Source organism: Cibotium barometz, chromosome 23 (assembly GCF_041138505.1).
Source record: "Cibotium barometz isolate CiBa-2024 chromosome 23, ASM4113850v1, whole genome shotgun sequence".
In the NCBI taxonomy this organism is placed as follows: Eukaryota; Viridiplantae; Streptophyta; class Polypodiopsida; order Cyatheales; family Cibotiaceae; genus Cibotium; species Cibotium barometz.
In genome coordinates, this window is record NC_141068.1 from 29,308,368 (window position 1) to 29,328,828 (window position 20,461).

Sequence of the window (20,461 nt, forward strand, 5' to 3'; positions counted from 1 at the left end):
CTCACTCTTGGGTTGCTTTTCTAAGTAGTGAATACCCATTCCTTCATAAAGGTATAGCAAGACTCTTCTAAGCCACTCCCATTCACTTCCTGAGGTGAGGATGCAGACTGGCTTGAAGGTGTTGCGGGGCAAGCATGCGCCAAGCCTGGCTGCAATAGATGGCTCCTACAAATTCACAGGAGCCAACTGTTTGGGGTTTTTTTTTACTTTCCAGGGCATCGCTTAAGAGACGCCCTACAGTTGCAAGCATCGTTTATATGATGCATATTTACACATCACTTTTGCGACGATCATTTTGCGACAAGATTTTTTAGCTTTAAAATGTGTCCTTTATACGACGTTCATCATCGCGTAAATGACGTCCTTGAAAAAACCTATCATTTCAAACCCGTCCACTAAGTGGGGGTTGTGTTGTAGTGAAGGTAAATTGTATTGAATTATTATCATTATTTCCTTGGGACACTATCACCTTATAATGTTTGTTTCACTTTGTAGTGTGCAAGAGCTCATGAACATTTTTGTTTGCGAGATGAAAGAGGACAACATAACATTTGTTGGGAAATGTTAAATCACACTATGGTACAATGTCGCCATGAATCTCAACCGGATTTTATGGCTTCATAATGGTAGATGAGGCAAAACCAAATCGGAGGGTTGTATATATAGAATGCAGGCCCTGATAACAACATGGTGGATAGTGAGAATTTGTCTCCCCTCCATTTGAAGCCAAGTCAACACACAAAAAAGTCTTCATTGGCAAATAGTGAGCACTCATGTCTCCTCCATTGGAAGAAAATTCAACACACAAAAATATTTCCATTGGCAGACAGTGAGTGTCCATGTCTCACTAGAAACAAAGTCTTCAAAGCACACCAACAAGTATGTTAAGCAAGAGCACATGGCTATGTGTGAAAAGTGGAGACATTGCAAAAGAAAAGATGAATCATTGGTGGAGACCAAAGATAAAGCATTGCAAAAGCAAAGATGAAGCATTGGTGGAGGGGGGAAATAGTGAGAGATGCAAAAGCAAAGAGAAGCATTGGTGGAGAGTCGGTTGGTGGAGGGGGGAAATAGTGAGAGATGCTCAAGTTCTAGTGCTTATGGGCATATGGATGGATGTATTGTTAGAATGCAGTTTAAGAACTCTTAAAAGTTTTCATGAAACTACCTTGTGCATTCCTAAATGTGCCATTGCACTTTCATTGTGACATGGAGAGCCGTAAGATCTCATATCCCTATGTAGCATGCTTTGTTTGCTTCTCTCTCTCTCTCCTATGTGATGATACTCTTCCGACACAATATATTTTCATTTATTCCATATTGATTTTGCTTGGCTCTCCTCTCTTTGCTCTATTAGAGAGAGAGAGAGAGAGAGAGAGAGAGAGAATCATTCCACAAGATTATACTCATTAGTTTGATGCATGCTTAGTGATTAACACTAAAATAAGAAAATGTCACCAATTTACAAGAACCAAGGAATGTTCTAGTCCAAGCTCAAAAAGAAAGAAAGAAAAAGAAAAAAAAAAGCGACTTAGGTCAATAAATAAGGGTAAATCTAGGCCTCGTCTTGTATCTATGGTGACACCTATCGACTGTGAATGGCTTAGAGGCCTGTTATCTGGACACGTTGAGGCGCTTCTGTGCGATGCGAATCTGGAGGTCTTCTTGCATCACAAGTAGCGCATGATCAGCAGCAGAAGGATGATCATAATCATTTGAATTATCCGTAGAATGACGGTCGGCGGCTGCAGGGGACTGGGACCGATTAAGGGGGGAGGTGGAGCAGGAGTCGTCTGCAGAGAGCCAGGGGTGGGTGGACTCCTGCAGCTTGATGCAGCGGGCGGTGGACGACGTCGAGGAGGAGGAAGAGAAGCAGGGCTGCTCGAAAACAAAGGTCGACGCCACGGGGATATCGTGTGACGACACCACTTGCACCACCTCGTGCGCACCATCCAAGCTTCTCTTCACTCCACACAGAATGTGATCATCATCGACATAGCTGCCTTGCCGGCCATGGCCGTCGCCTTGATCAATACACATTTCTGGGCTGCAGCTTGCACTTTGCTGATCCGTATCAATGATCCCACTTGACCGGCCCCTTGCAGTGGAAAGAACCCGCTTCAACATGCTCCTCACATTGCAAGCCCCCCAACTGCCCTTAACCTTCATAGTGCAGCTACTAATCCTGGGATTACCATCATCATTGCTGATCTCGTCCGAGTTTTCCAGTAACTCTAACGTGCTTGCCATGCTTTTGGACGATGGGTTCCTCCCACATCCAAGCAGGCAACAGCTTATTACCTCCATCTTGTTGTAATTAGAGGGTGAATTAGAGGGTAGATTAGCTGTTTGGTTAATCATAACCTCCTTCGAGAGTGCTGCCACGCCTTTGCTTTCCATGAGAGAAAGAGCCTTCAAAGTGCTCTCTTTTATGCGATCTGGTACTGCAGCAGCTGCATTATTATCAGTCTCAGCATCATCCGAGAGGGAGATCATGGACAGCAAGCAGTTGGCTAGCAGAGCGGGACCAGATAATCTCCCATGGCCGGAGACTTGGATATCCTTGGCAGCTACTGCAGCACGGTAAAGATACTGGGCATTGCTGCTACTAGTGTTGCGAGTCAAGGGGGGGGTTTTCGACTCTAGGCCAAAAGCGCCCACCTTTGGGTCTATTGCTGGTTCTCTCTGATGCTTGCTAGAACTATCAGCTGCGCCTGGCTCGGCTATGGAGCATTTACTAATCTCCTCTTGACATGCCGTATTAGTGCCATTAATTATCTTACAGGAGTTCTCACCAAGCTTATCGTCTAGGAGTTCATCTTCAGATGCGCAGGAATCAGAGAAGGTATTGCAGCTAGAGAGCTCCTCCAGCACTTGCTGGAGCAGCATTGTATACGTAGATGATATGGCTACGAGCTTTAGTGATACACAATTGGCGCCAACACAATATACTATCTCAGAGATACGGTGCCCAACAAAAGCCAGATAGATTACCCCTCTCTCTCTCTCTCTCTCTCTCTCTCTCTCACACACACACACACATACAGCAGTAGTGAGAAGGACGAGTCAAGGCCAGCTTGTCGGGTATCTGGGGTTGCCCCATGCATGTGTGCGGACGCGGTCGGCACGTCGTATAGTTGCACGTACGGATCACTAACTACACTTAGGTTAGTTTGAAACATTATTATTTCTCCTTAAGTATAGTATTACCATCCCCTTTCAATGTAGTTACCGCTCGTGAAATTCTTAAACGTTAAAACACCAAATAAAAACCGTTAATTTCTTTACATGTAGGTGATAGTTGTTTTCTAAAACAAAACATGCTTTAATCATACATAAAACTTTTGTGCAAACCGCTCAAGATGCACACAAAATATCATATGGGGTTGATAATTACATGCAAATTAAACAAGCATAAATTGTAATAAAATTAAACTACATTGATAATACATGCAAATTAAGCAAGCATAAATTGTAATAAAATTAAACTACACTGATTAAAATTTCCAAAAACTCATTTTATCCTAAGCACTCTTATCAGAAAAATACTTTGTAGAGCGCATCATTTCAAAGTCAATCATGGACTTAAAAGGAGAGAATGAAGGAGCACATTCTCTCCTGCAAACTTGGGAGCATCAGAGCATTGGCCTATTTTCTAGGTGTGCAGGAGCATGTGCAACCCATCTTCATTCACTAGAGAACACAGCATAAAGTTATCATTGCTGCCAATGGTGAGTGTGGGACTCAATGACTTAAAGGTGACCCATTATTCTTAGAAATATTCACAATAGCTATTATTTGTATTAAGATCAATTAACCGTGCGAGATGTGCGAAAGTCTTTTTTTTTAACCACTCTCACATTAAGCCTTCTTTGTGTAATAAAGGGCGACAAGGTCTAAAAGCTATAATACTCATATCATCCACCTAGGAACTCAAAAGTATGATCAAACCCAAGCATCCCAACCCCTGTAGATGACCTCTTATACACAGATACTATTAGATGCATCCCCTACCACAATCGCCATCAACCCAAGGGTTTTCCTCTTGACTTGATGCAAACATATACAACTCTAGACTTGATGCAAACATATACAGCTCTATATGTGTATTTATTCACTAAACTAGCTTATATAGGTTGCAATTCTTGTTTCATGACCCAACTCTCAATAGCTTTATAGGACCATTTGAATCCACTCTCCTATTAAAAAACTACTAACCCATGTGTGAGACTCACATGACTCATCAAGTTCAGGCTTGTCCCTTGGCTAGTCCATGCAACATTACTCCTTGCCTGAAGAGCTCATCTTCATATGCAACATGCTCCTTCCCTCAAGAGCTCATCTTTATATTGACAAAGGCCAAATGCAACATGCGATTCTTCCCTTAAGAGCTCATCTTCATATTGACAAAGGCTAACTGGATCAACCCTTGGATTATCCCCTGGCTTGATGAGTTTTATACGTGGTAGACTGCATCAATTGGTTTTAGCAAAGGGAAATCCACTGCCACTATTAAGTCTGAAATGTTTAACCAAGGTCCATTGACCTCACTGGTAGGAGCTGAAGTGCTAGAGTCCAATTGAGGCCTTTTGGAGGGTCTCCAGCCTTCCCTTTCCACTTAATGCTTCACTATTAAGGGAAATAAAGTATGCCATAAGTATTCATAAGTTCAGCATGTTAGTACGAATATACATAAAAAGAGCTTTAAGAGAGAGTTTAAATTCCTAATGAAAGGATACTAATGCAAAAAATAAAACGGTATGATGTAATAGGAGATCAAGAACCCATGAGTTGAGGCCATCTACAGATCCACTGTTCTTCTTTGCATTGTGATGCCTTCGTCTTCTCGTGCTTGGCTGTAGTGTCTACCTCTTCCAGAACTGACCAGGATGCTCTCTCATGCATGCTTCTTGGATGAGGAGGGTTCGAGGGAGGCACGGTTACGATCAATTCTTCCAGCTTGAATGGGGAGGAGGTTGGGTGGGGGAAGCTAGTATCATAGAGGAGTTTGGCATGGAAGGTGGGGGGTTCAACCGGATGTTGGCAGGGGCCAGTGGACAATGGGTGAGGTGGCTATTGAGAGGGTGAGGTTTCGTGGGTCATGTGAGCGAGGAGCATGATTAGGGTACTGGGGGCTTGACCATCTGTCCCATGTTGACCACAAAACATACTTCTTTTTACAACACACAAAAACCTTTTTGCATCTGCCTCAATAATACTTCAATTTGAGTTTTTATACCATAACGTCAAAACAAATCATGAATTTGAAGGCCCATTTACCATAGTTAAGCATGCATTATAGTGTCATTGATGAGTGTATTTTCTTGCAAAAGTTTCTTTTGCTTTTTATTAAACTACTCTTTTTTGTTAAAAAATTAAAAGAAAGCAATTTTCATGTAGCCATTTATATGGTAGTGATGTGCGGACATAGGCTAATAATGGGTCGGGGAACTTTTTCCCTCTTTAGGAGTTTTTTCCTCGGACATATGTACACACTCTTATGAGTGTGTGTAAGTGATTTTATCATGTCACTTCACTTGTACTTCACTCATTCTCATCAATCTACTTTGAGTGTTGTGCTTCTCTCTATCTCTACTTGTTGCAGCTATGTGTGTGTTGCTACCTTGATCTCCACTCCAACAATTAGTATCAATGCTAGTTCTCTTAGCCCTCACCTTCTCCTCGATCTGCTCTTTTGATTATCTAAAATTGAGATATCCTCTTAGTTAGAGAAGGTATTAAAGAGAGTGCGGAAGAGAGGGAGATCTTGAGTTCCTTGTTGCAAGTTAACACATACACATAATAATACCAAGACACAAGAGAGGTGGATGGCTGAATTTTCTTCTATCTTATTCTTCTCTCAATCTATTATATCGTAAAGATAAGAGTATATACTAGAAGAAAAAGTACTCTCCTGCTATATCTTAATTAAAAGATTAGTCCGTCGTGTGAACCCGACTACATAAGCTTGCACTATAATTATGCCTAACTCTAGTACACCAAAGCCGGCTATCACACAACCTATAATCTCACCAATCCTACCGGTGGCATGAGTGCAGTACTTATCACCCAGCAGGCCAGTCACATGATTGATAATATCCGCAGCACTAGTTAAGCTCGATATCTCAACACTTCCCCTCGAGCTCAACTCCACACACTACACTCTAATTAAGATCCTAAACTTGGAGAGATTCTCTGTACCCAATGCCAAGTTTGTGAAGATATCATCTACTTGATCCTTTGTGCTGACATATACCATATCTACATCACCTCTACTAGAACCTTCTCCCTTACAAAGGGATAATGCACCTCAATGTGCTTCGTCCTAGCAATGTGGTATATTGGGATTACTGGCTAGTTGTATGTGACTAGTTATATACTACTCACATTAAATGATAATATTCCTATCCACTAGAGGCTCACCCATATCACCACATAGCTTCTGAAACCAAGCTATCTCACAAACTGCCATACTTTACCTCTGTAATACTAGACAAGGCAATTGTTGTCATTTCTTTCTTAACTCACAGCAACACTGCCAAAATTAGAAAACATAAAGCTACTGATAGATCTCATGTCTATGACATTACCATGCCAATCAACATCTGTATACCCATGTAGCTATATCTCTGTATCAACCTTCTCTGTTAGCTTCATATAAAATTTCATTCAACTAAGAATAGAATTTATGTACCTAAGAATCCATCTAGCCACATCCAAGTGTGGCTTCTTGGGGGCCTGCATAAACTAGCTCACAAGTTTAACATCATAGCTCAAGTCTGGCCGAATAATGTTCATGTAGATCAAGCTACCCACTATGTGCCCAAATACATAGTGGGGTCCTCCAAAACCAAACCTGTATCCGCGAAAAGCTTTGTGTTCTACTCCAATGACATTGAAATAGGCTTACAACTTGTCATACTATACTTAGATAACATTTTGAAACCATATTACCTCTATAATAACAAAATGCCATGAGGTGATCCCACCACCTCTATACTCAAGAAATACCACAACTCACCCAAATCCTTCATCTCAAAATTTTGCTTCAAAAGCATCCTAACGTCATGTATGTTAGCATCACTATCACTAGTGACAATCAAGTCATCCACATAAATGTCTATCTTTTTCACGTAAAGTGAAAAATATACATTAGATATTTAAAATCCAATGGTAATAAGATACTCCCTGATCTTGTTTAATGATACTCTAGGTGCCAGCTTCAAGCGATAAAAGGCTTTCTGTAACATGTATACAAAATCTGGGTGTGGTGTGCATCACTCTCCCCTCACACTTAGGTGGCCTCCTAAGGCCACCTTCCTCATATTCACATAGGAAGGTGGCCTATGTGATGGCTTGGATAGACTTGGCACATGCTACACTAGACCGTTATATTCCCATAATACTCCACATTAGTTTTAGAATAATCTTGACCAAGCTAAACAAGCACTAAGCCATACCTATGGCAGCCAATTAAAAAAGGTCAGTTTACAAGATTAATTTGACAAAGCTTCTTGCACACGTTCACCCAACTTGGCATAGATTTTGGCCAAACAAAAATATTACACATCACTTGTTTTTTTGTGCATCCTGGCTTAAGAGATCTGGGCGTGCTGCCATAATCACAGCAAGGTACTCGGGGTTGCGTTGTAAAAAGCTACTAAATTCATTCCAGCTTATCACACCGTCATGGTCCAAATCCAAAGAGTTGAAGAGCTTCTTAGCCTGCAAGTATAGCCAAGCTACATCCATTCAACACTCATATTGGCAAGATCAAGACACATGAAGAGGAGGCTTTATGCAGATCTGCAGTGTAAGAGCTTATTCTTACCATTGAGGTTTGCATGTCTGGGAATATGTTCTTCAAGCTTCTCTCTACTTCAGGCCATGAGAGCAAGCCATCATGATCAATGTCACATGCATGGAATGCTGCCTCCATCGTACTGGAAAAGCACGTTTGTGTAGACAAAAAAGCCATCCCTGCCACAAACTGTGTACAGCAATAACCAAACATCAGATCAAGTGCATACTGCAGCTAAACTGGAGCAGTAGTGGAGCAGGTGTAGTGCCACCTCCAGCCTCCATAGCATGCTCACCTTCAAAACAAGTCTAGTTTCCTTATTGCTGTGGATCGCAGTGGTGAGATTGTGTGCTGTTGTAAGAGAATATTATTCACCATCTTGTTTTGGCAGTGTCTGTGGAATTTACAGTCTCTAGCTGCATTCGAGTGTTTTGCATCTTCCTTTCTCTCATTTCCTTTCAATTTTCGAGTGCAAGTATTCCTACACCTTCCTCTATTTTTATTAGCACAGATTGATGGGACTGAATCAATACAGAAAATAAAAGATGGATGCAGTCAGCAAGCTCTAAGTTCTAGCAGGAAAGAAGGCATGAAACTGCTTGAATAGAGAATGTGATGCTATGCCTTGAAGTGATATGGTTCTTTTTTTTTAATCAATCCAAACAAGCATACACCACCTGCAATAATCATTCACTATCAAGTCATTTATCCTCTTAATCGTATCTTCTTCTACACCTCCCCCACAAAGACGTTTGGTGTATGGGAGGTGATTTCAACATGAGAGAACCCAACACCACCCCCAACCCCAACACACCCCAGCAGATTGCCATGGAGGCAATGTAGACTCCACTAATTTGAGGAGAGAGAGTGCAGCATGGGACAAGCTGATCTGCTCTATCAAGGGACTAATTCTGTTGGCGAGAGGCAGGGAAGCAAGAGCAATGGAGAGCTTGGACATAATGTAAGAAGACGGGATGCCAAGGAAGCAACAGCAATGGAGAGCTTGAACACAATGTAAGAAGACACACAGTCGACCTGCACACACAGAAGTTGGCGGTGGAAGAAGCTCACGTCAGTGTGTGAGAAAATCTCATTATTACCACTAAAGTAAGATGTGCCTTCCTACATTTAAGGACCAAGGCGTCCAAGTACAAAGTGCCATGTGTCACCATAAAGCATATAAGTGACACTGAGGTATAAAAAACTCCAAATAAGCTAAGTGCCTAGTGCCTAGCACTAATAACTCCTAACTCCTAACTCCTACATTCATGTCCACTACAAAATGTGTAAATCTTCTACAAATCCCCCCTGTAGTGGAAATGTATATATACAGAGTATTTCAATCCCCAAATGGTATCAAGCCCAAGGCTTTGCGGAAAGCTTCGAACCTCTCAAGGAAGCGCCTTGGTGAAGAGATCTGCCACATTGTCCTGTGATGAACAATAGATAAGATTGATATCCCTTGCATGAAGCCTCTCCCGTATGTAATGATAATGGACCTCTATGTGCTTGGTCCATGCATGGAAAACTAAATTCCTTGCCATAGCCATAGCACTCTGACTATCTATCAGTATAGGAGTAACACCCTGCTAGCTAGCACACAAGTCAATATCCTTGTCAGTATAGCAGTAGCACCCTGCTGGCTAGCACACAAGTCAATATCCTATCTCCTCAACTATTTGCACTCAATCATGGCTGTGAAGACTACCCTGTACTCAGCATGTAGAAGTAGCCACAATAGGTTGCTTTTTGCTAAGCCAAGATATGGAAGAATTGCCTAGCAAGAAACAAAAATCAATCGTGGAGTGTCTAGTATCATAGTCGCCCAATCTGAATCGATGTAAGCATAAAGCTGAAAATCAGCCCCCTTGGCATAAAACATCCCATAAGACTGAGTGCCTTGGAGGTATCTAAACACTCGCTTCACAGTTTGCCAATGCTTTATCCCTGGGCTGTGCATAAACTTACTCAATAGGGATACAGCACAAGAAATATATGGCCGTGCGTTGCATGAGTATATGAGACATCCAACAACCTGGCTGTAAGTAGTAGCATCAAAAGGCTCACCTACATCAAAGCTACTAAGCCTCGTACCTGTCTTACCTAGAGTAGAGATAGGTTTGCAATCTTCCATGCCAAACCTCTTCAAAAGCCCTTTTCTATACTTAGACTGAGACATTATAATGCCACCGTCTGTCTGCATAAACCGAATACCCAAGTAAAAGTGCAACCGGCCAAGATCTGATACTTCAAAAGCTCTATGTAATTCAGTTGTGAAATCTGAAATTTTCTGCTGATTACTCCCTGTCAAGATTATGTCATCAACATAGAGTATGATGACCACTATGTCTGCACCATCAATGTGCACATATAGAGTAACTTTCAGTAGTACTATTATGAAACCCATGACTAGTCAAATGTGCATGTATCTTTGCATACCATGCTCTTGGTGCCGGCTTAAGTCCATAAAGTGCCTTCTTCAAAAGACATTCTTTGTGTTCATGGCATGCAACCACAAAGACCTCTTTTATAAGATCACCATTCAAGAACATCGTCTTGATATCCAATACTCCAACCATGGTGTGCTGCCAACGCAATGATTGTCCTGATAGTAGTCATTTTTGATGTGGGGGGGGAGGCTCAGCAAGCTTGGCAGAGGATTCTCCGCATTTTCACTATGGACCCCCCTCTCCCCCCCTCCAAGTTACTTGGGGCACAATTGCTTGGGACATTGAGGCCGAGGCCATCATGGCACGTGAGGAGGATGGTGGGGCCTTGCCTTGCAGGTCTCTCACCTCCATATCTCTACAGTTCCCATTCCAGCTCCCTCTTCTGATCATTGGACTCCCAGTTCCTGCTAGAGATGGGAGATTTGCAGCACTATTGTTGCATGGCATATTTGGAGAACTCGTTGTAGCAAGGCCATCGAGGGCTCCCTCACCTCCGCCAAGGGAGTCCATCCGGAGCATCTTGCTCGATATCGTTCATACCCTCCATGGACATTGGGGGAAACTTTAGGGTGGCTCCGATTGCATGCGGAAGCACCACGAGGCCTTCCTGCACAGCGCTTCCTACAGATTTGGGGTTACGACCCTTTTCTCACTGACAAGACCGGCGAGGTCACTTGGCATTATAGACCACCTGTGTGCTTGTTTCCCAAACACCCCCCCCCCCCCAAAAAAATAAATAAATAAATAAATATGAGGTAAGCCTTCTGCCCCCAAAGCGGGCAGCCAAGGGAGAAGGACAACCCTTCCCATTTTTTCTCAGCTTTCTTGATTGTCACTCCCCTCTATGGAGCTGAGTTTGTACTTTAGCCAGAATGGCTATTTTGTTTGGTAACTAAAAGAATGATCTCTTTCTCGGAAAAAAAAGAACCTAAGTTTTGCAGAAGTGAAAAGCGGATTGAAGAGATGACAAGTCAGCAAACTAAGAGTACTTGCAAATTGGAGTTGCAAGTTGGAGAAGACCAATTGCTGATGGAGGGAGCGTGTGCATGGTCATAATTTATCCAAGAGAAAAAAGCGCCACACTATCTTTTGAATGCACAACCCAAGGCCCCTTTATTTACTACCTAAAAGCTAATCATTTTTTTCCAAAAAAACAAGGCGCATTTTGTTTTCGTGGAATTGCTTCTCTATATTTCTCTTGAAAACACTCTTGCACACCTTGGGTGTCAAGTGCACACATGACATGGTTAACCTCTGAGCTAATTATTCGTTTGGGTAGTAGAAAAACCTTAGTTCAGGGATTTAGCAAGGCTCAGATAAGCATCAAGAAGTACATGATTATTCGCATATATGCTATGAGTTGTGCCACATGTGAACATGGGCTAACCAAGGGCACTTTTCTCCCTTTGGGTTTTTCCTCTTGGATATCTAGTGTGAAAGGACACCACCACTTTTATTGTATTTTGATATTATGGAGTTGACTCTCCAATCATCACTTGGCATCTCATCATCGTGTGTGTGCCTTCCTCTCTTTGTGTGTGTGGGTTGCCATGCCAAAACCCTAGTCCAGCTGCAACCAACAGTGGCATCAGAGCTCGATTCTCCCTGTCATGCAGGCCATCGCCATGTTAACCTACGCCACTCCGTCCGCCGGCAACCCTCACGCGGCCTACATTTCCGTCTGGCGCCCCATCTCTGTCGACTACATGTTCCGGCAGCCTGTGCGCCTTGTTTTCGGCAACTGAGCGCCTCCTTCCCGCCGCCCGACCTGCCACTTTCCGCTCGCAGCCCCCCATTTTCCCCTCCACACTCGACAGCACAAGTGTGCAGAGCACTAGGAGTTTCCAAGTTTTTTGGGACACTTCCGTCCGACACAATCGCCATCCCGGCACAATCCCGTCCGGCATACCTCCGACTAGTCACCGTCCGACAGAGCTCCCTGCCGCCACCGTTGTAGTTCGACGTTGCAGTTCCATGCCACCACCGTCAACACTGCAGCCTCCAATTGCTTGCCCACCCGACGTTGCAGTTCCACACCACTACCTCCAATCGCTTGCCCGCCCGTTCGTAACCAAGTGACCAGCCACCCAAGGACCAACAATGGCAACCTGCCTCTAGTCCCTCTCAACACCTCTACAAACGCAGATCTGGTCCTAGCCATACAGGTACTTGATTTTGGGTTCATTTCATGGGGCTTTTGTGATTTGCATGCTTCATTGCAAAACTACAGGTGCAGTCAGCAATACAAGGTAACGTCTGCTCTGGCTAAGTGCATGACCTGAAAGTCAAGCAGAGCCTCGTAGTCCTGCATAGATAATGGGACCCCCAATACTACGGTGTTCCATACCGTTTTGTCATACCCGTTGGCTAGGCCAACAGTATACTCATGATCGCTCTGGGTCTCAATCAACCCCAACTTCTTGACTAACGAGTAGTTCAAGAAGTTGTGGCTAGTTCCATCATCGATAAAAACTGTGACTCTACGGCCACCTATGGTGCCATACATGCCCACCATGTCATGCGGACCTACAGTAGGTTGCCACATCGCTGGTGTCACTGAACAAGCGTGATGCTCATCAAAATGACACACTGTCACCTCTCTGAACTCTGCGAAACTGAGAGAGAGTCTCTGCACTGTATGCAACTGCCTAGAGGATTTACCATCTCTTTTGGGCTCGTTGCCACTCATGCTGGCTTTAGGCTTTGGACACTCAGCCTTCGTGTGCCCTACATCGTTGCAATTAAAGCAACGATTTTCCTTTCGCGCTTTAATATACTGCTCTTTCTTTTGGATTTCGTTGTCTCTTTTCTTCCTGGATGGTCGCGGTTTTTTAGACCAATGACCACCCTGTCCTTCCTAGTCCATCCTATCCCCCTGCTTATCACTGCGGAACCCTTTTCTTTTAAGGCCTAACCTCCTCTTCTCACTACCCTCGGTCCTGCTCGAACCACCACGCGCACTACGGCGCTTGATGTCATCAAATATCTGCGCATACTTAATTGCCTCTGCTAAGTCTTTAGGCTGTAAGGGCTCTACGTACTCAAGGTAATCATCTTTGAGGCCTCTTTTAAAGCCTCGCAATGTCTGGAATGCATCGATCCCCTTTAGCTTGAGTACTATCTCCCTATAGTCTGAGATGTACTGAGTCAGGGATTTGTTCTCCATCGAGTACTCGTTCCATAACTCTCAGCTTCTCTCCGCCTCATTAACAGGCAAAAACTCTTTTCGAAACATCGTTTCAAACTCCGTCCAAGTGGCAGGATGAGTTGTCAAACTCATCCACCACTTGTACGCTTTGCCGGTTAATGAGAGGCTAGCCTCTACGGACTGTATACGGCTAGGCTACTGTCGCAGCGCGTGCAAGTCTGACCACTTTGCTAGAAACATGTTGACTGAGTCCTTGTTTCTCTCCTCCTCGCCACCAAAACTAGGCGGCTTCAAGTCTTTCAGTAACGACGAAGCTGACTCTATGGACGGCCCCGCAGATGCATCGGCTTGTACTCCTGCAACCACTGGCGAGGCTACGCTCACCCGTGCCGCAGGAGCTCGGCCACCACGAGGAGTTGGAGTACTAGCCGAGGCGGCTGTCAGTGCATCTAACCGTGTGGAGATGCTCTGTAGCATCGTGACTAAGTCAGCCTAGACTTTACCCATATTGTTCAGTTTTGCATTAAGATATTTAAAAAGTCCACTAGAGAGCTCCGTCTCTGTCAGGACGTCGGCAGGGTCCAATAGGTCATAATCGTCATATTCCGAGAGGTCCTCCTCGGTCCCCTCGGCGATGTCGGTGTTCATGTCATCTGGCTCGTCGGCCAGAAAGGGGTCATATGCTATACTGCGGCCGCTGCGGGCTCGCTGGGTCCTAAGGCAGGGTCAACAGACGAGGAGGGCGTTGGCGGATCACGCGTGATCGACGAGCGCACTCCGGACCGGACAACGGTCGGGCGTATACGGCTTGACAATTCGGTCGGGGTCAAACCCGCGACCGAGGACAAGAGACCTGAAAACCCTAGAGAAGTAGAAGGCGGTGGGGACACACTACGCCTAGCAGACATCTTTAATTCTTGCACAAATAAAATGCGAGAACTCGGAAATTACAAAAAAAAAACGCTAATGAAATGAGCAGTGGTGGAGAGAGAATAGTCACCCCCCTTACGGTCGCCTGCGACTGCAAGCCAAAGACAACTAACCAGTTGTCTTTGACAGGTATGTCAATTACTGTACTTTCTCGTCGACGGTCGAGAGAAAGGTGCCTACAACTCATAAAAAATTAATTTCGCGGGAACTTGTGCCTGAACCACCGTGGATTATCCCTTTACTTCCGGGATTATCCCTCCACTGCCGAGAGAGAGGTGTTCGTTTGATTTACAAAATATATATATATATATAATTATTTTTTCTCACTGAACAACGTTCGTTGGAAAAAATAAAAAAAATTAACGGCCGCCTGTGGGCTGTGGACCGCCCGCTGCGCCGGTCGTGGCTGGCCGCCTGGGGCTGGTCTTCGCACAGTGGACAGCAAAGTTGACTTCAGCTCTCTACACCAGATGGTCCTAGGACTGGTCTTCGCACCCCGTAAGAAGGTTCACACAACGGTTCGTCCATTCCCAGCCCAGAGCCGATCGTGGCTGGCCGCCTCGGGCTGGTCTTCGCCCCCACACACAGTGGACAACAAAGTCGACTTCAGCTCCAGACAGCACCGCCTCTCTCTCTTCACAGTCGACTTCTCTCTCTACACCCGACGAAAAGCTCCAGCCGCCTGTCTCTCTTCACAGCGGACTTCTCTCTCTACACCAAACGAAAAACGCTTCTTTCGCAGACAAGCTCCAAAGCAAAAAAAAAAAAACGACATTGCTTACCTGCAATGGAGCGCTTTGGTGTGTGCAACGGGGAGAGAGAGAGAGAGAGAGAGAGAGAGAGAGAGAGAGAGAGAGAGTTCTTCCTTCCAGCTATGGCCGCCTCCCTCCACACAGTCGATTGTGCCCTGTAGAGAGATAAGGATAAGATTTTTTTTTTGAATGGTTTAAGAGAGGTTGCTGAAACTCGCAGGCGGTGGGCGGTGCCCGAGGGACTAGGGCCTTTGACACACTTGTTGATACCATCAATGCATATTAAAACACTTAAACATGGCCACAGCCTTAACACATATCCATCATCACTTTGCATAAAACATAAAAGCTGGACAAAACATCCACAAATGCTGAAAATGGAGCTTGCACACGTGACACCGCACAGAGGCCGGAATGGGCCGACCCCCCCCCCTTGGAGTATTTTATTACCCAAGGAGAATAATATCATGTACAAGCTTTGAGGGCCTTACTCTCCCCACGGGAGATGCCGGATTATCCATATACAAATGCCATAACATAGCCCAACACGAGGCAACCAAGCCGGAACATAGGCTGTAGAAATGCCGAGCCAACAATATAATCCATATACCTCCGTGTGGGTACTGATTCTTCCCCAAAAACCACAGGTCATCATGCAATAGAGCTGGTACAGCAAGTACAACTCTCCATTCATCCGGTACAGTAGGTACAATGGTTGGTACAGCAAGTACAATGGCTGGTACAGCAAGTACAATGGCTGGTACAACAAGTACAACAAGTACAAAAGCTGGTACAGCAAGTACAGTGGCTGGTACAGCCGGTATGGTGGCTGGTATAGCAAGTACAAATGCTGGTACAACAAGTACAATGGCTAGAAATCATAATAAATGATTAAATACCCTTGTCTTCAGTATTTCTTCGCGATGGAAGCCTCCAAAACAGTCCCCAACAGTCGGTATTCTTTATGGGCAGCCTTCAAGTGAGAGAGAAAGAGAGTAGCCATCATTAGGGCAACCTGTAACGGTGGTAGAGGCTAGTGTGGAGCAAGAGAGCCTCCATTAATGAAGAGAGAGGGCTCCAATTTATAGATTTGGGCCTCCCATGAGCTAAAAATGGCAAGAGAAGGTTACGATGACAAGTGGAGAGCCACACAATAGCTGAAGTGACAAGTGTGAGGCCACTTGTCTCACTTTGATCCACTTTCTAACAAGTGTCAGGCCACTTGTCTCACTTTGGTCCACTTTCTTGCCACATGTCCCAATCTAAGAGATGGGTCCTTCCATAATCTTTATCTCTAAAAATATCCCAACTGGTAGACATTCTGTCATAGGCACTTTGCCAACTCTTGGTATCTGCTCAATTCCAGATGTAATGACGCGAACAGAATTTCCATCGGAGTCGGGCCAAAAATAGCAACTCTCCTAAATTTTAGGAGTGTGGTCCTTTGTATTCTAGGATAATCTCCCATTCCCAAAGCTTGTACTTTTCAAATATCTAGACATCCTGGAGTCCACCAGACCCCTTTCATACTGGGAAATGTCCAGGCTGGTAACATCCTCCCCAACTTCTTAAAAGTTGTCCGCAACTTTAAGCTTCAAGCCATATATTCAAGATATAATCATGTCCCATCGATTGGGCAAGACGAGACAGTCTCAAAAATCCAATATAGCTGAAGAATCCATGTCCCAAAGAAATGGGCGAGACTAAATAAGTCTCCATAATACCAATATCAAAATCATGTCCCAAGATAAATGGGCGAGACAAAAACAGTCCCATAAGTCCAGATATCATAATCATGTCCCAAGATAAATGAGCGAGACAAATCAGTCCCATAAGTCCAGATATCATAATCCATGTCCCAAGTAAATGGGCGAGACAAAACAGTCCCATAAGTCCAGATATCATAATCCATGTCCCAAGTAAATGGGCGAGACAAAATAAGTCTCCTGCCAACAAGACATCGGTCCACATGACCCTTGGCATAGACATAAGTCCCGTCATGTCCACTTTACCACTTACACTCCGTGTTGGTACTCTGACCACACACCTTGGATGAGAGGTGGGCTTACAAGAGACACACAATGAGCCGGAACGGCCGACCCCTCCCTTGAGTAAATTGTATTACTATTGGAGAAATTCAATACATAGCTTCACGGGCATCCATTGCCAAATCCTCCATGCCAATGCATATGAAATTCAGCATTTAGAAAACAATGGTATGTCGATGTAGATCACCAAGGAGCTGCCTTGACGCCCAGCCCGACTTCAGTGCCCATATTCTCTACCATTGGCTCTATGTTCTACCAAGCAAGGTAGCAACATCTTGAAGAGCACTTAGGACAAGAGAAATACTACACAGGGCGGCTAAACAAGGAGTCCTGAAAACAATCACTCGTAGGCATAGATAACCTGGTGTTCCATACGCATTTCTGCTACACATAGTTTATAGGCATTTCGGCCACCAACTCACACTACCCTCTCAAGTGCCCATGTTCCCTTCCATGTGCTCTCTATTGTTCCGCCCACATGGTAGAAACAATCTTCAAGAGAGCACGTAGGACAAGAGAACACTACACAGGGTATGTTGTGCTTGTCACTGCCCTTTGAAGTGCCCATGTTCCCTTCCATCTGCTCTCTATTGTTCCACCCTCACATGGTAGAAACAATCTTCAAGAGAGCACGTAGGACAAGAGAACACTACACAGGGTATGTGAATCATGAGTTTCATAAGTCCAATGCATCCCAAATAAAGGAAGCCAAAAAGAATAATCCATCCCAGTAAAAGGGAGCCATAAACATAATCCATAAACCTGAGGATGGATCCAAATCCCTAGAAAAGAAGTCCAGGAATCCATAGACCTGTATACCATAATCCTTGTATACCATAACTCTTACCACATACTCCGTGCTAACCACACACCTTGGAGTAGAGGTGGACTTTATCCATAAAAGCATCATATCCATGAGATATCCAAAGATTTCTTCTCTATAAACTCGGACAGATTCGTCCATAGAAATTACTTGTAAAGCCCAATATCTATATAAATCTTGTCCAAGAAAGAAATCTCCATAGATATAATCCATCCCAATAAAGAGAGCCATGAAAAGAATTCATCCCATTAAAGGGAGCCATGAAAAGAATTCATCCCATTAAAGGGAGCCATAAACAATGTTTCCCTGAAACCATCTCAAGGCAAACAACAACACCTTTCTCCTTGCATAGCTATACAAGGGTTAGTGAACATCAAAAACACTTCATAGCAAATAGCCAACGCACCAACTTTGCAAACTCAAAGTATACTTAGCTTTTCTTTGCCAGGTTGGTCATGAAGCCAAAAGAAATATCTCGTCACCATATCCTTAAGATATCCTGAGATATATCTCCATATAGCTTGCCTGTAAACTTGATAATATAATCCACAATATCCATATGGAAAGAGTGCTAAACGTGTGCACATAAAGCCAACTTCACACTTCCACGATAAAATTCTGTGAATTCATAAATCCTTAGATCAACAAGCTGTCTACTGCTCATGCTCTTGCTTCATAAGCTATGAAGCGGCTGGCCATGCTTAACAGCAATGATGGTAAGTGTGGTCCCCACTTGAGATCTTTTCTCTTCCTTATCGATAGAAGGAAGCCTCCGCTTCCAAGAAAGCCTATGCTCTGATACCAATGAAACTCGCAGGCGGTGGGCGGTGCCTGGGGGACTAGGGCCTTTGACACACTTGTTGATACCATCAATGCATATTAAAACACTTAAACATTGCCACAGCCTTAACACATATCCATCCTCACTTTGCATAAAACATAAAAGCTGGACAAAACATCCACAAATGCTGAAAATGGAGCTTGCACACGTGACACCGCACAGAGGCCGGAATGGGCCGACCCCCCCCCCCTTGGAGTATTTTATTACCCAAGGAGAATAATATCATGTACAAGCTTTGAGGGCCTTACTCTCCCCACGGGAGATGCCGGATTATCCATATACAAATGCCATAACATAGCCCAACACGAGGCAACCAAGCCGGAACATAGGCTGTAGAAATGCCGAGCCAACAATATAATCCATATACCTCCGTGTGGGTACTGATTCTTCCCCAAAAACCACGGGTCTTCATGCAATAGAGCTGGTACAGCAAGTACAACTCTCCATTCATCCGGTACAGTAGGTACAATGGTTGGTACAGCAAGTACAATGGCTGGTACATCTGGTACGGTGGCTGGTACAACAAGTACAACAAGTACAAAAGCTGGTACAGCAAGTACAGTGGCTGGTACAGCCAGTATGGTGGCTGGTACAGCAAGTACAAATGCTGGTACAACAAGTACAATGGCTAGAAATCATAATAAATAATTAAATACCCTTGTCTTCAGTATTTCTTCGCGATGGAAGCCTCCAAAACAGTCCCCAACAGTCGGTATTCTTTATGGGCAGCCTTCAAGTGAGAGAGAAAGAGAGTAGCCATCATTAGGGCAACCTGTAACGGTGGTAGAGGCTAGTGTGGAGCAAGAGAGCCTCCATTAATGAAGAGAGAGGGCTCCAATTTATAGATTTGGGCCTCCCATGAGCTAAAAATGGCAAGAGAAGGTTACGATGACAAGTGGAGAGCCACACAATAGCTGAAGTGACAAGTGTGAGGCCACTTGTCTCACTTTGATCCACTTTCTAACAAGTGTCAGGCCACTTGTCTCACTTTGGTCCACTTTCTTGCCACATGTCCCAATCTAAGAGATGGGTCCTTCCATAATCTTTATCTCTAAAAATATCCCAACTGGTAGACATTCTGTCATAGGCACTTTGCCAACTCTTGGTATCTGCTCAATTCCAGATGTAATGACGCGAACAGAATTTCCATCGGAGTCAGGCCAAAAATAGCAACTCTCCTAAATTTTAGGAGTGTGGTCCTTTGTATTCTAGGATAATCCCCCATTCCCAAAGCTTGTACTTTTCAAATATCTAGACATCCTGGAGTCCACCAGACCCCTTTCATACTGGGAAATGTCCAGGCTGGTGACAGTTGCCATGACTGTGGAAGAGCATGATTCTACAGTAGATGACATGCAAAGTCAGTATCATGGGACTTTTACTGTTGGGGGTAGCTCTAGTTCACAACCTCGAGCAAAGAGGACAGCTTTACCTTTGTTGAAGAAAGGGCATGTGAAGGCAGGGTTTCAAAAGGCTGCCATGAAGGAGGCAACAAGGGAGATAACCAAGCTTTTTGTGCAGTGTGCATTGTCCTTCAATATTTTGCGGACTCCTCGATGGAGGACAACAATTAGAAAAAAATCACGCATAGGTTGTGAGTGGGATGGTCCCTCATATGAGGCCTTACGTACTACAGAGCTTCGGAGAGAGAAGCTAGCAGTTGAGACA

The 20,461-nt window shown here is 44.3% G+C and overlaps 2 protein-coding genes across 2 annotated transcripts in view; both read right to left on the reverse strand.

Moving 5' to 3' along the window:
* Positions 1-1,598: 1,598 nt before the first annotated feature.
* On the reverse strand, positions 1,599-2,889 carry LOC147625827 (uncharacterized). The gene has a single exon (XM_086817840.1). It carries the CDS (start codon positions 2,887-2,889, stop codon positions 1,615-1,617), a length of 1,275 nt encoding a protein of 424 aa, XP_086673966.1. The 3' UTR covers positions 1,599-1,614.
* A 4,556-nt stretch (positions 2,890-7,445) lies between these two features.
* The window catches only part of LOC147625828 (lysophospholipid acyltransferase LPEAT2-like), a 44,049-nt gene continuing 31,033 nt past the window's right edge, over positions 7,446-20,461 (reverse strand). Inside the window, exons 5-6 of the mRNA XM_086817398.1 lie at positions 7,832-7,990; positions 7,446-7,725 (exon numbers count right to left, since the gene is read on the reverse strand). Coding sequence (XP_086673524.1) covers positions 7,570-7,725; positions 7,832-7,990 — 315 coding nt within the window. The 3' untranslated portion in view covers positions 7,446-7,569. The remainder of the gene's footprint in view (positions 7,726-7,831; positions 7,991-20,461) is intronic.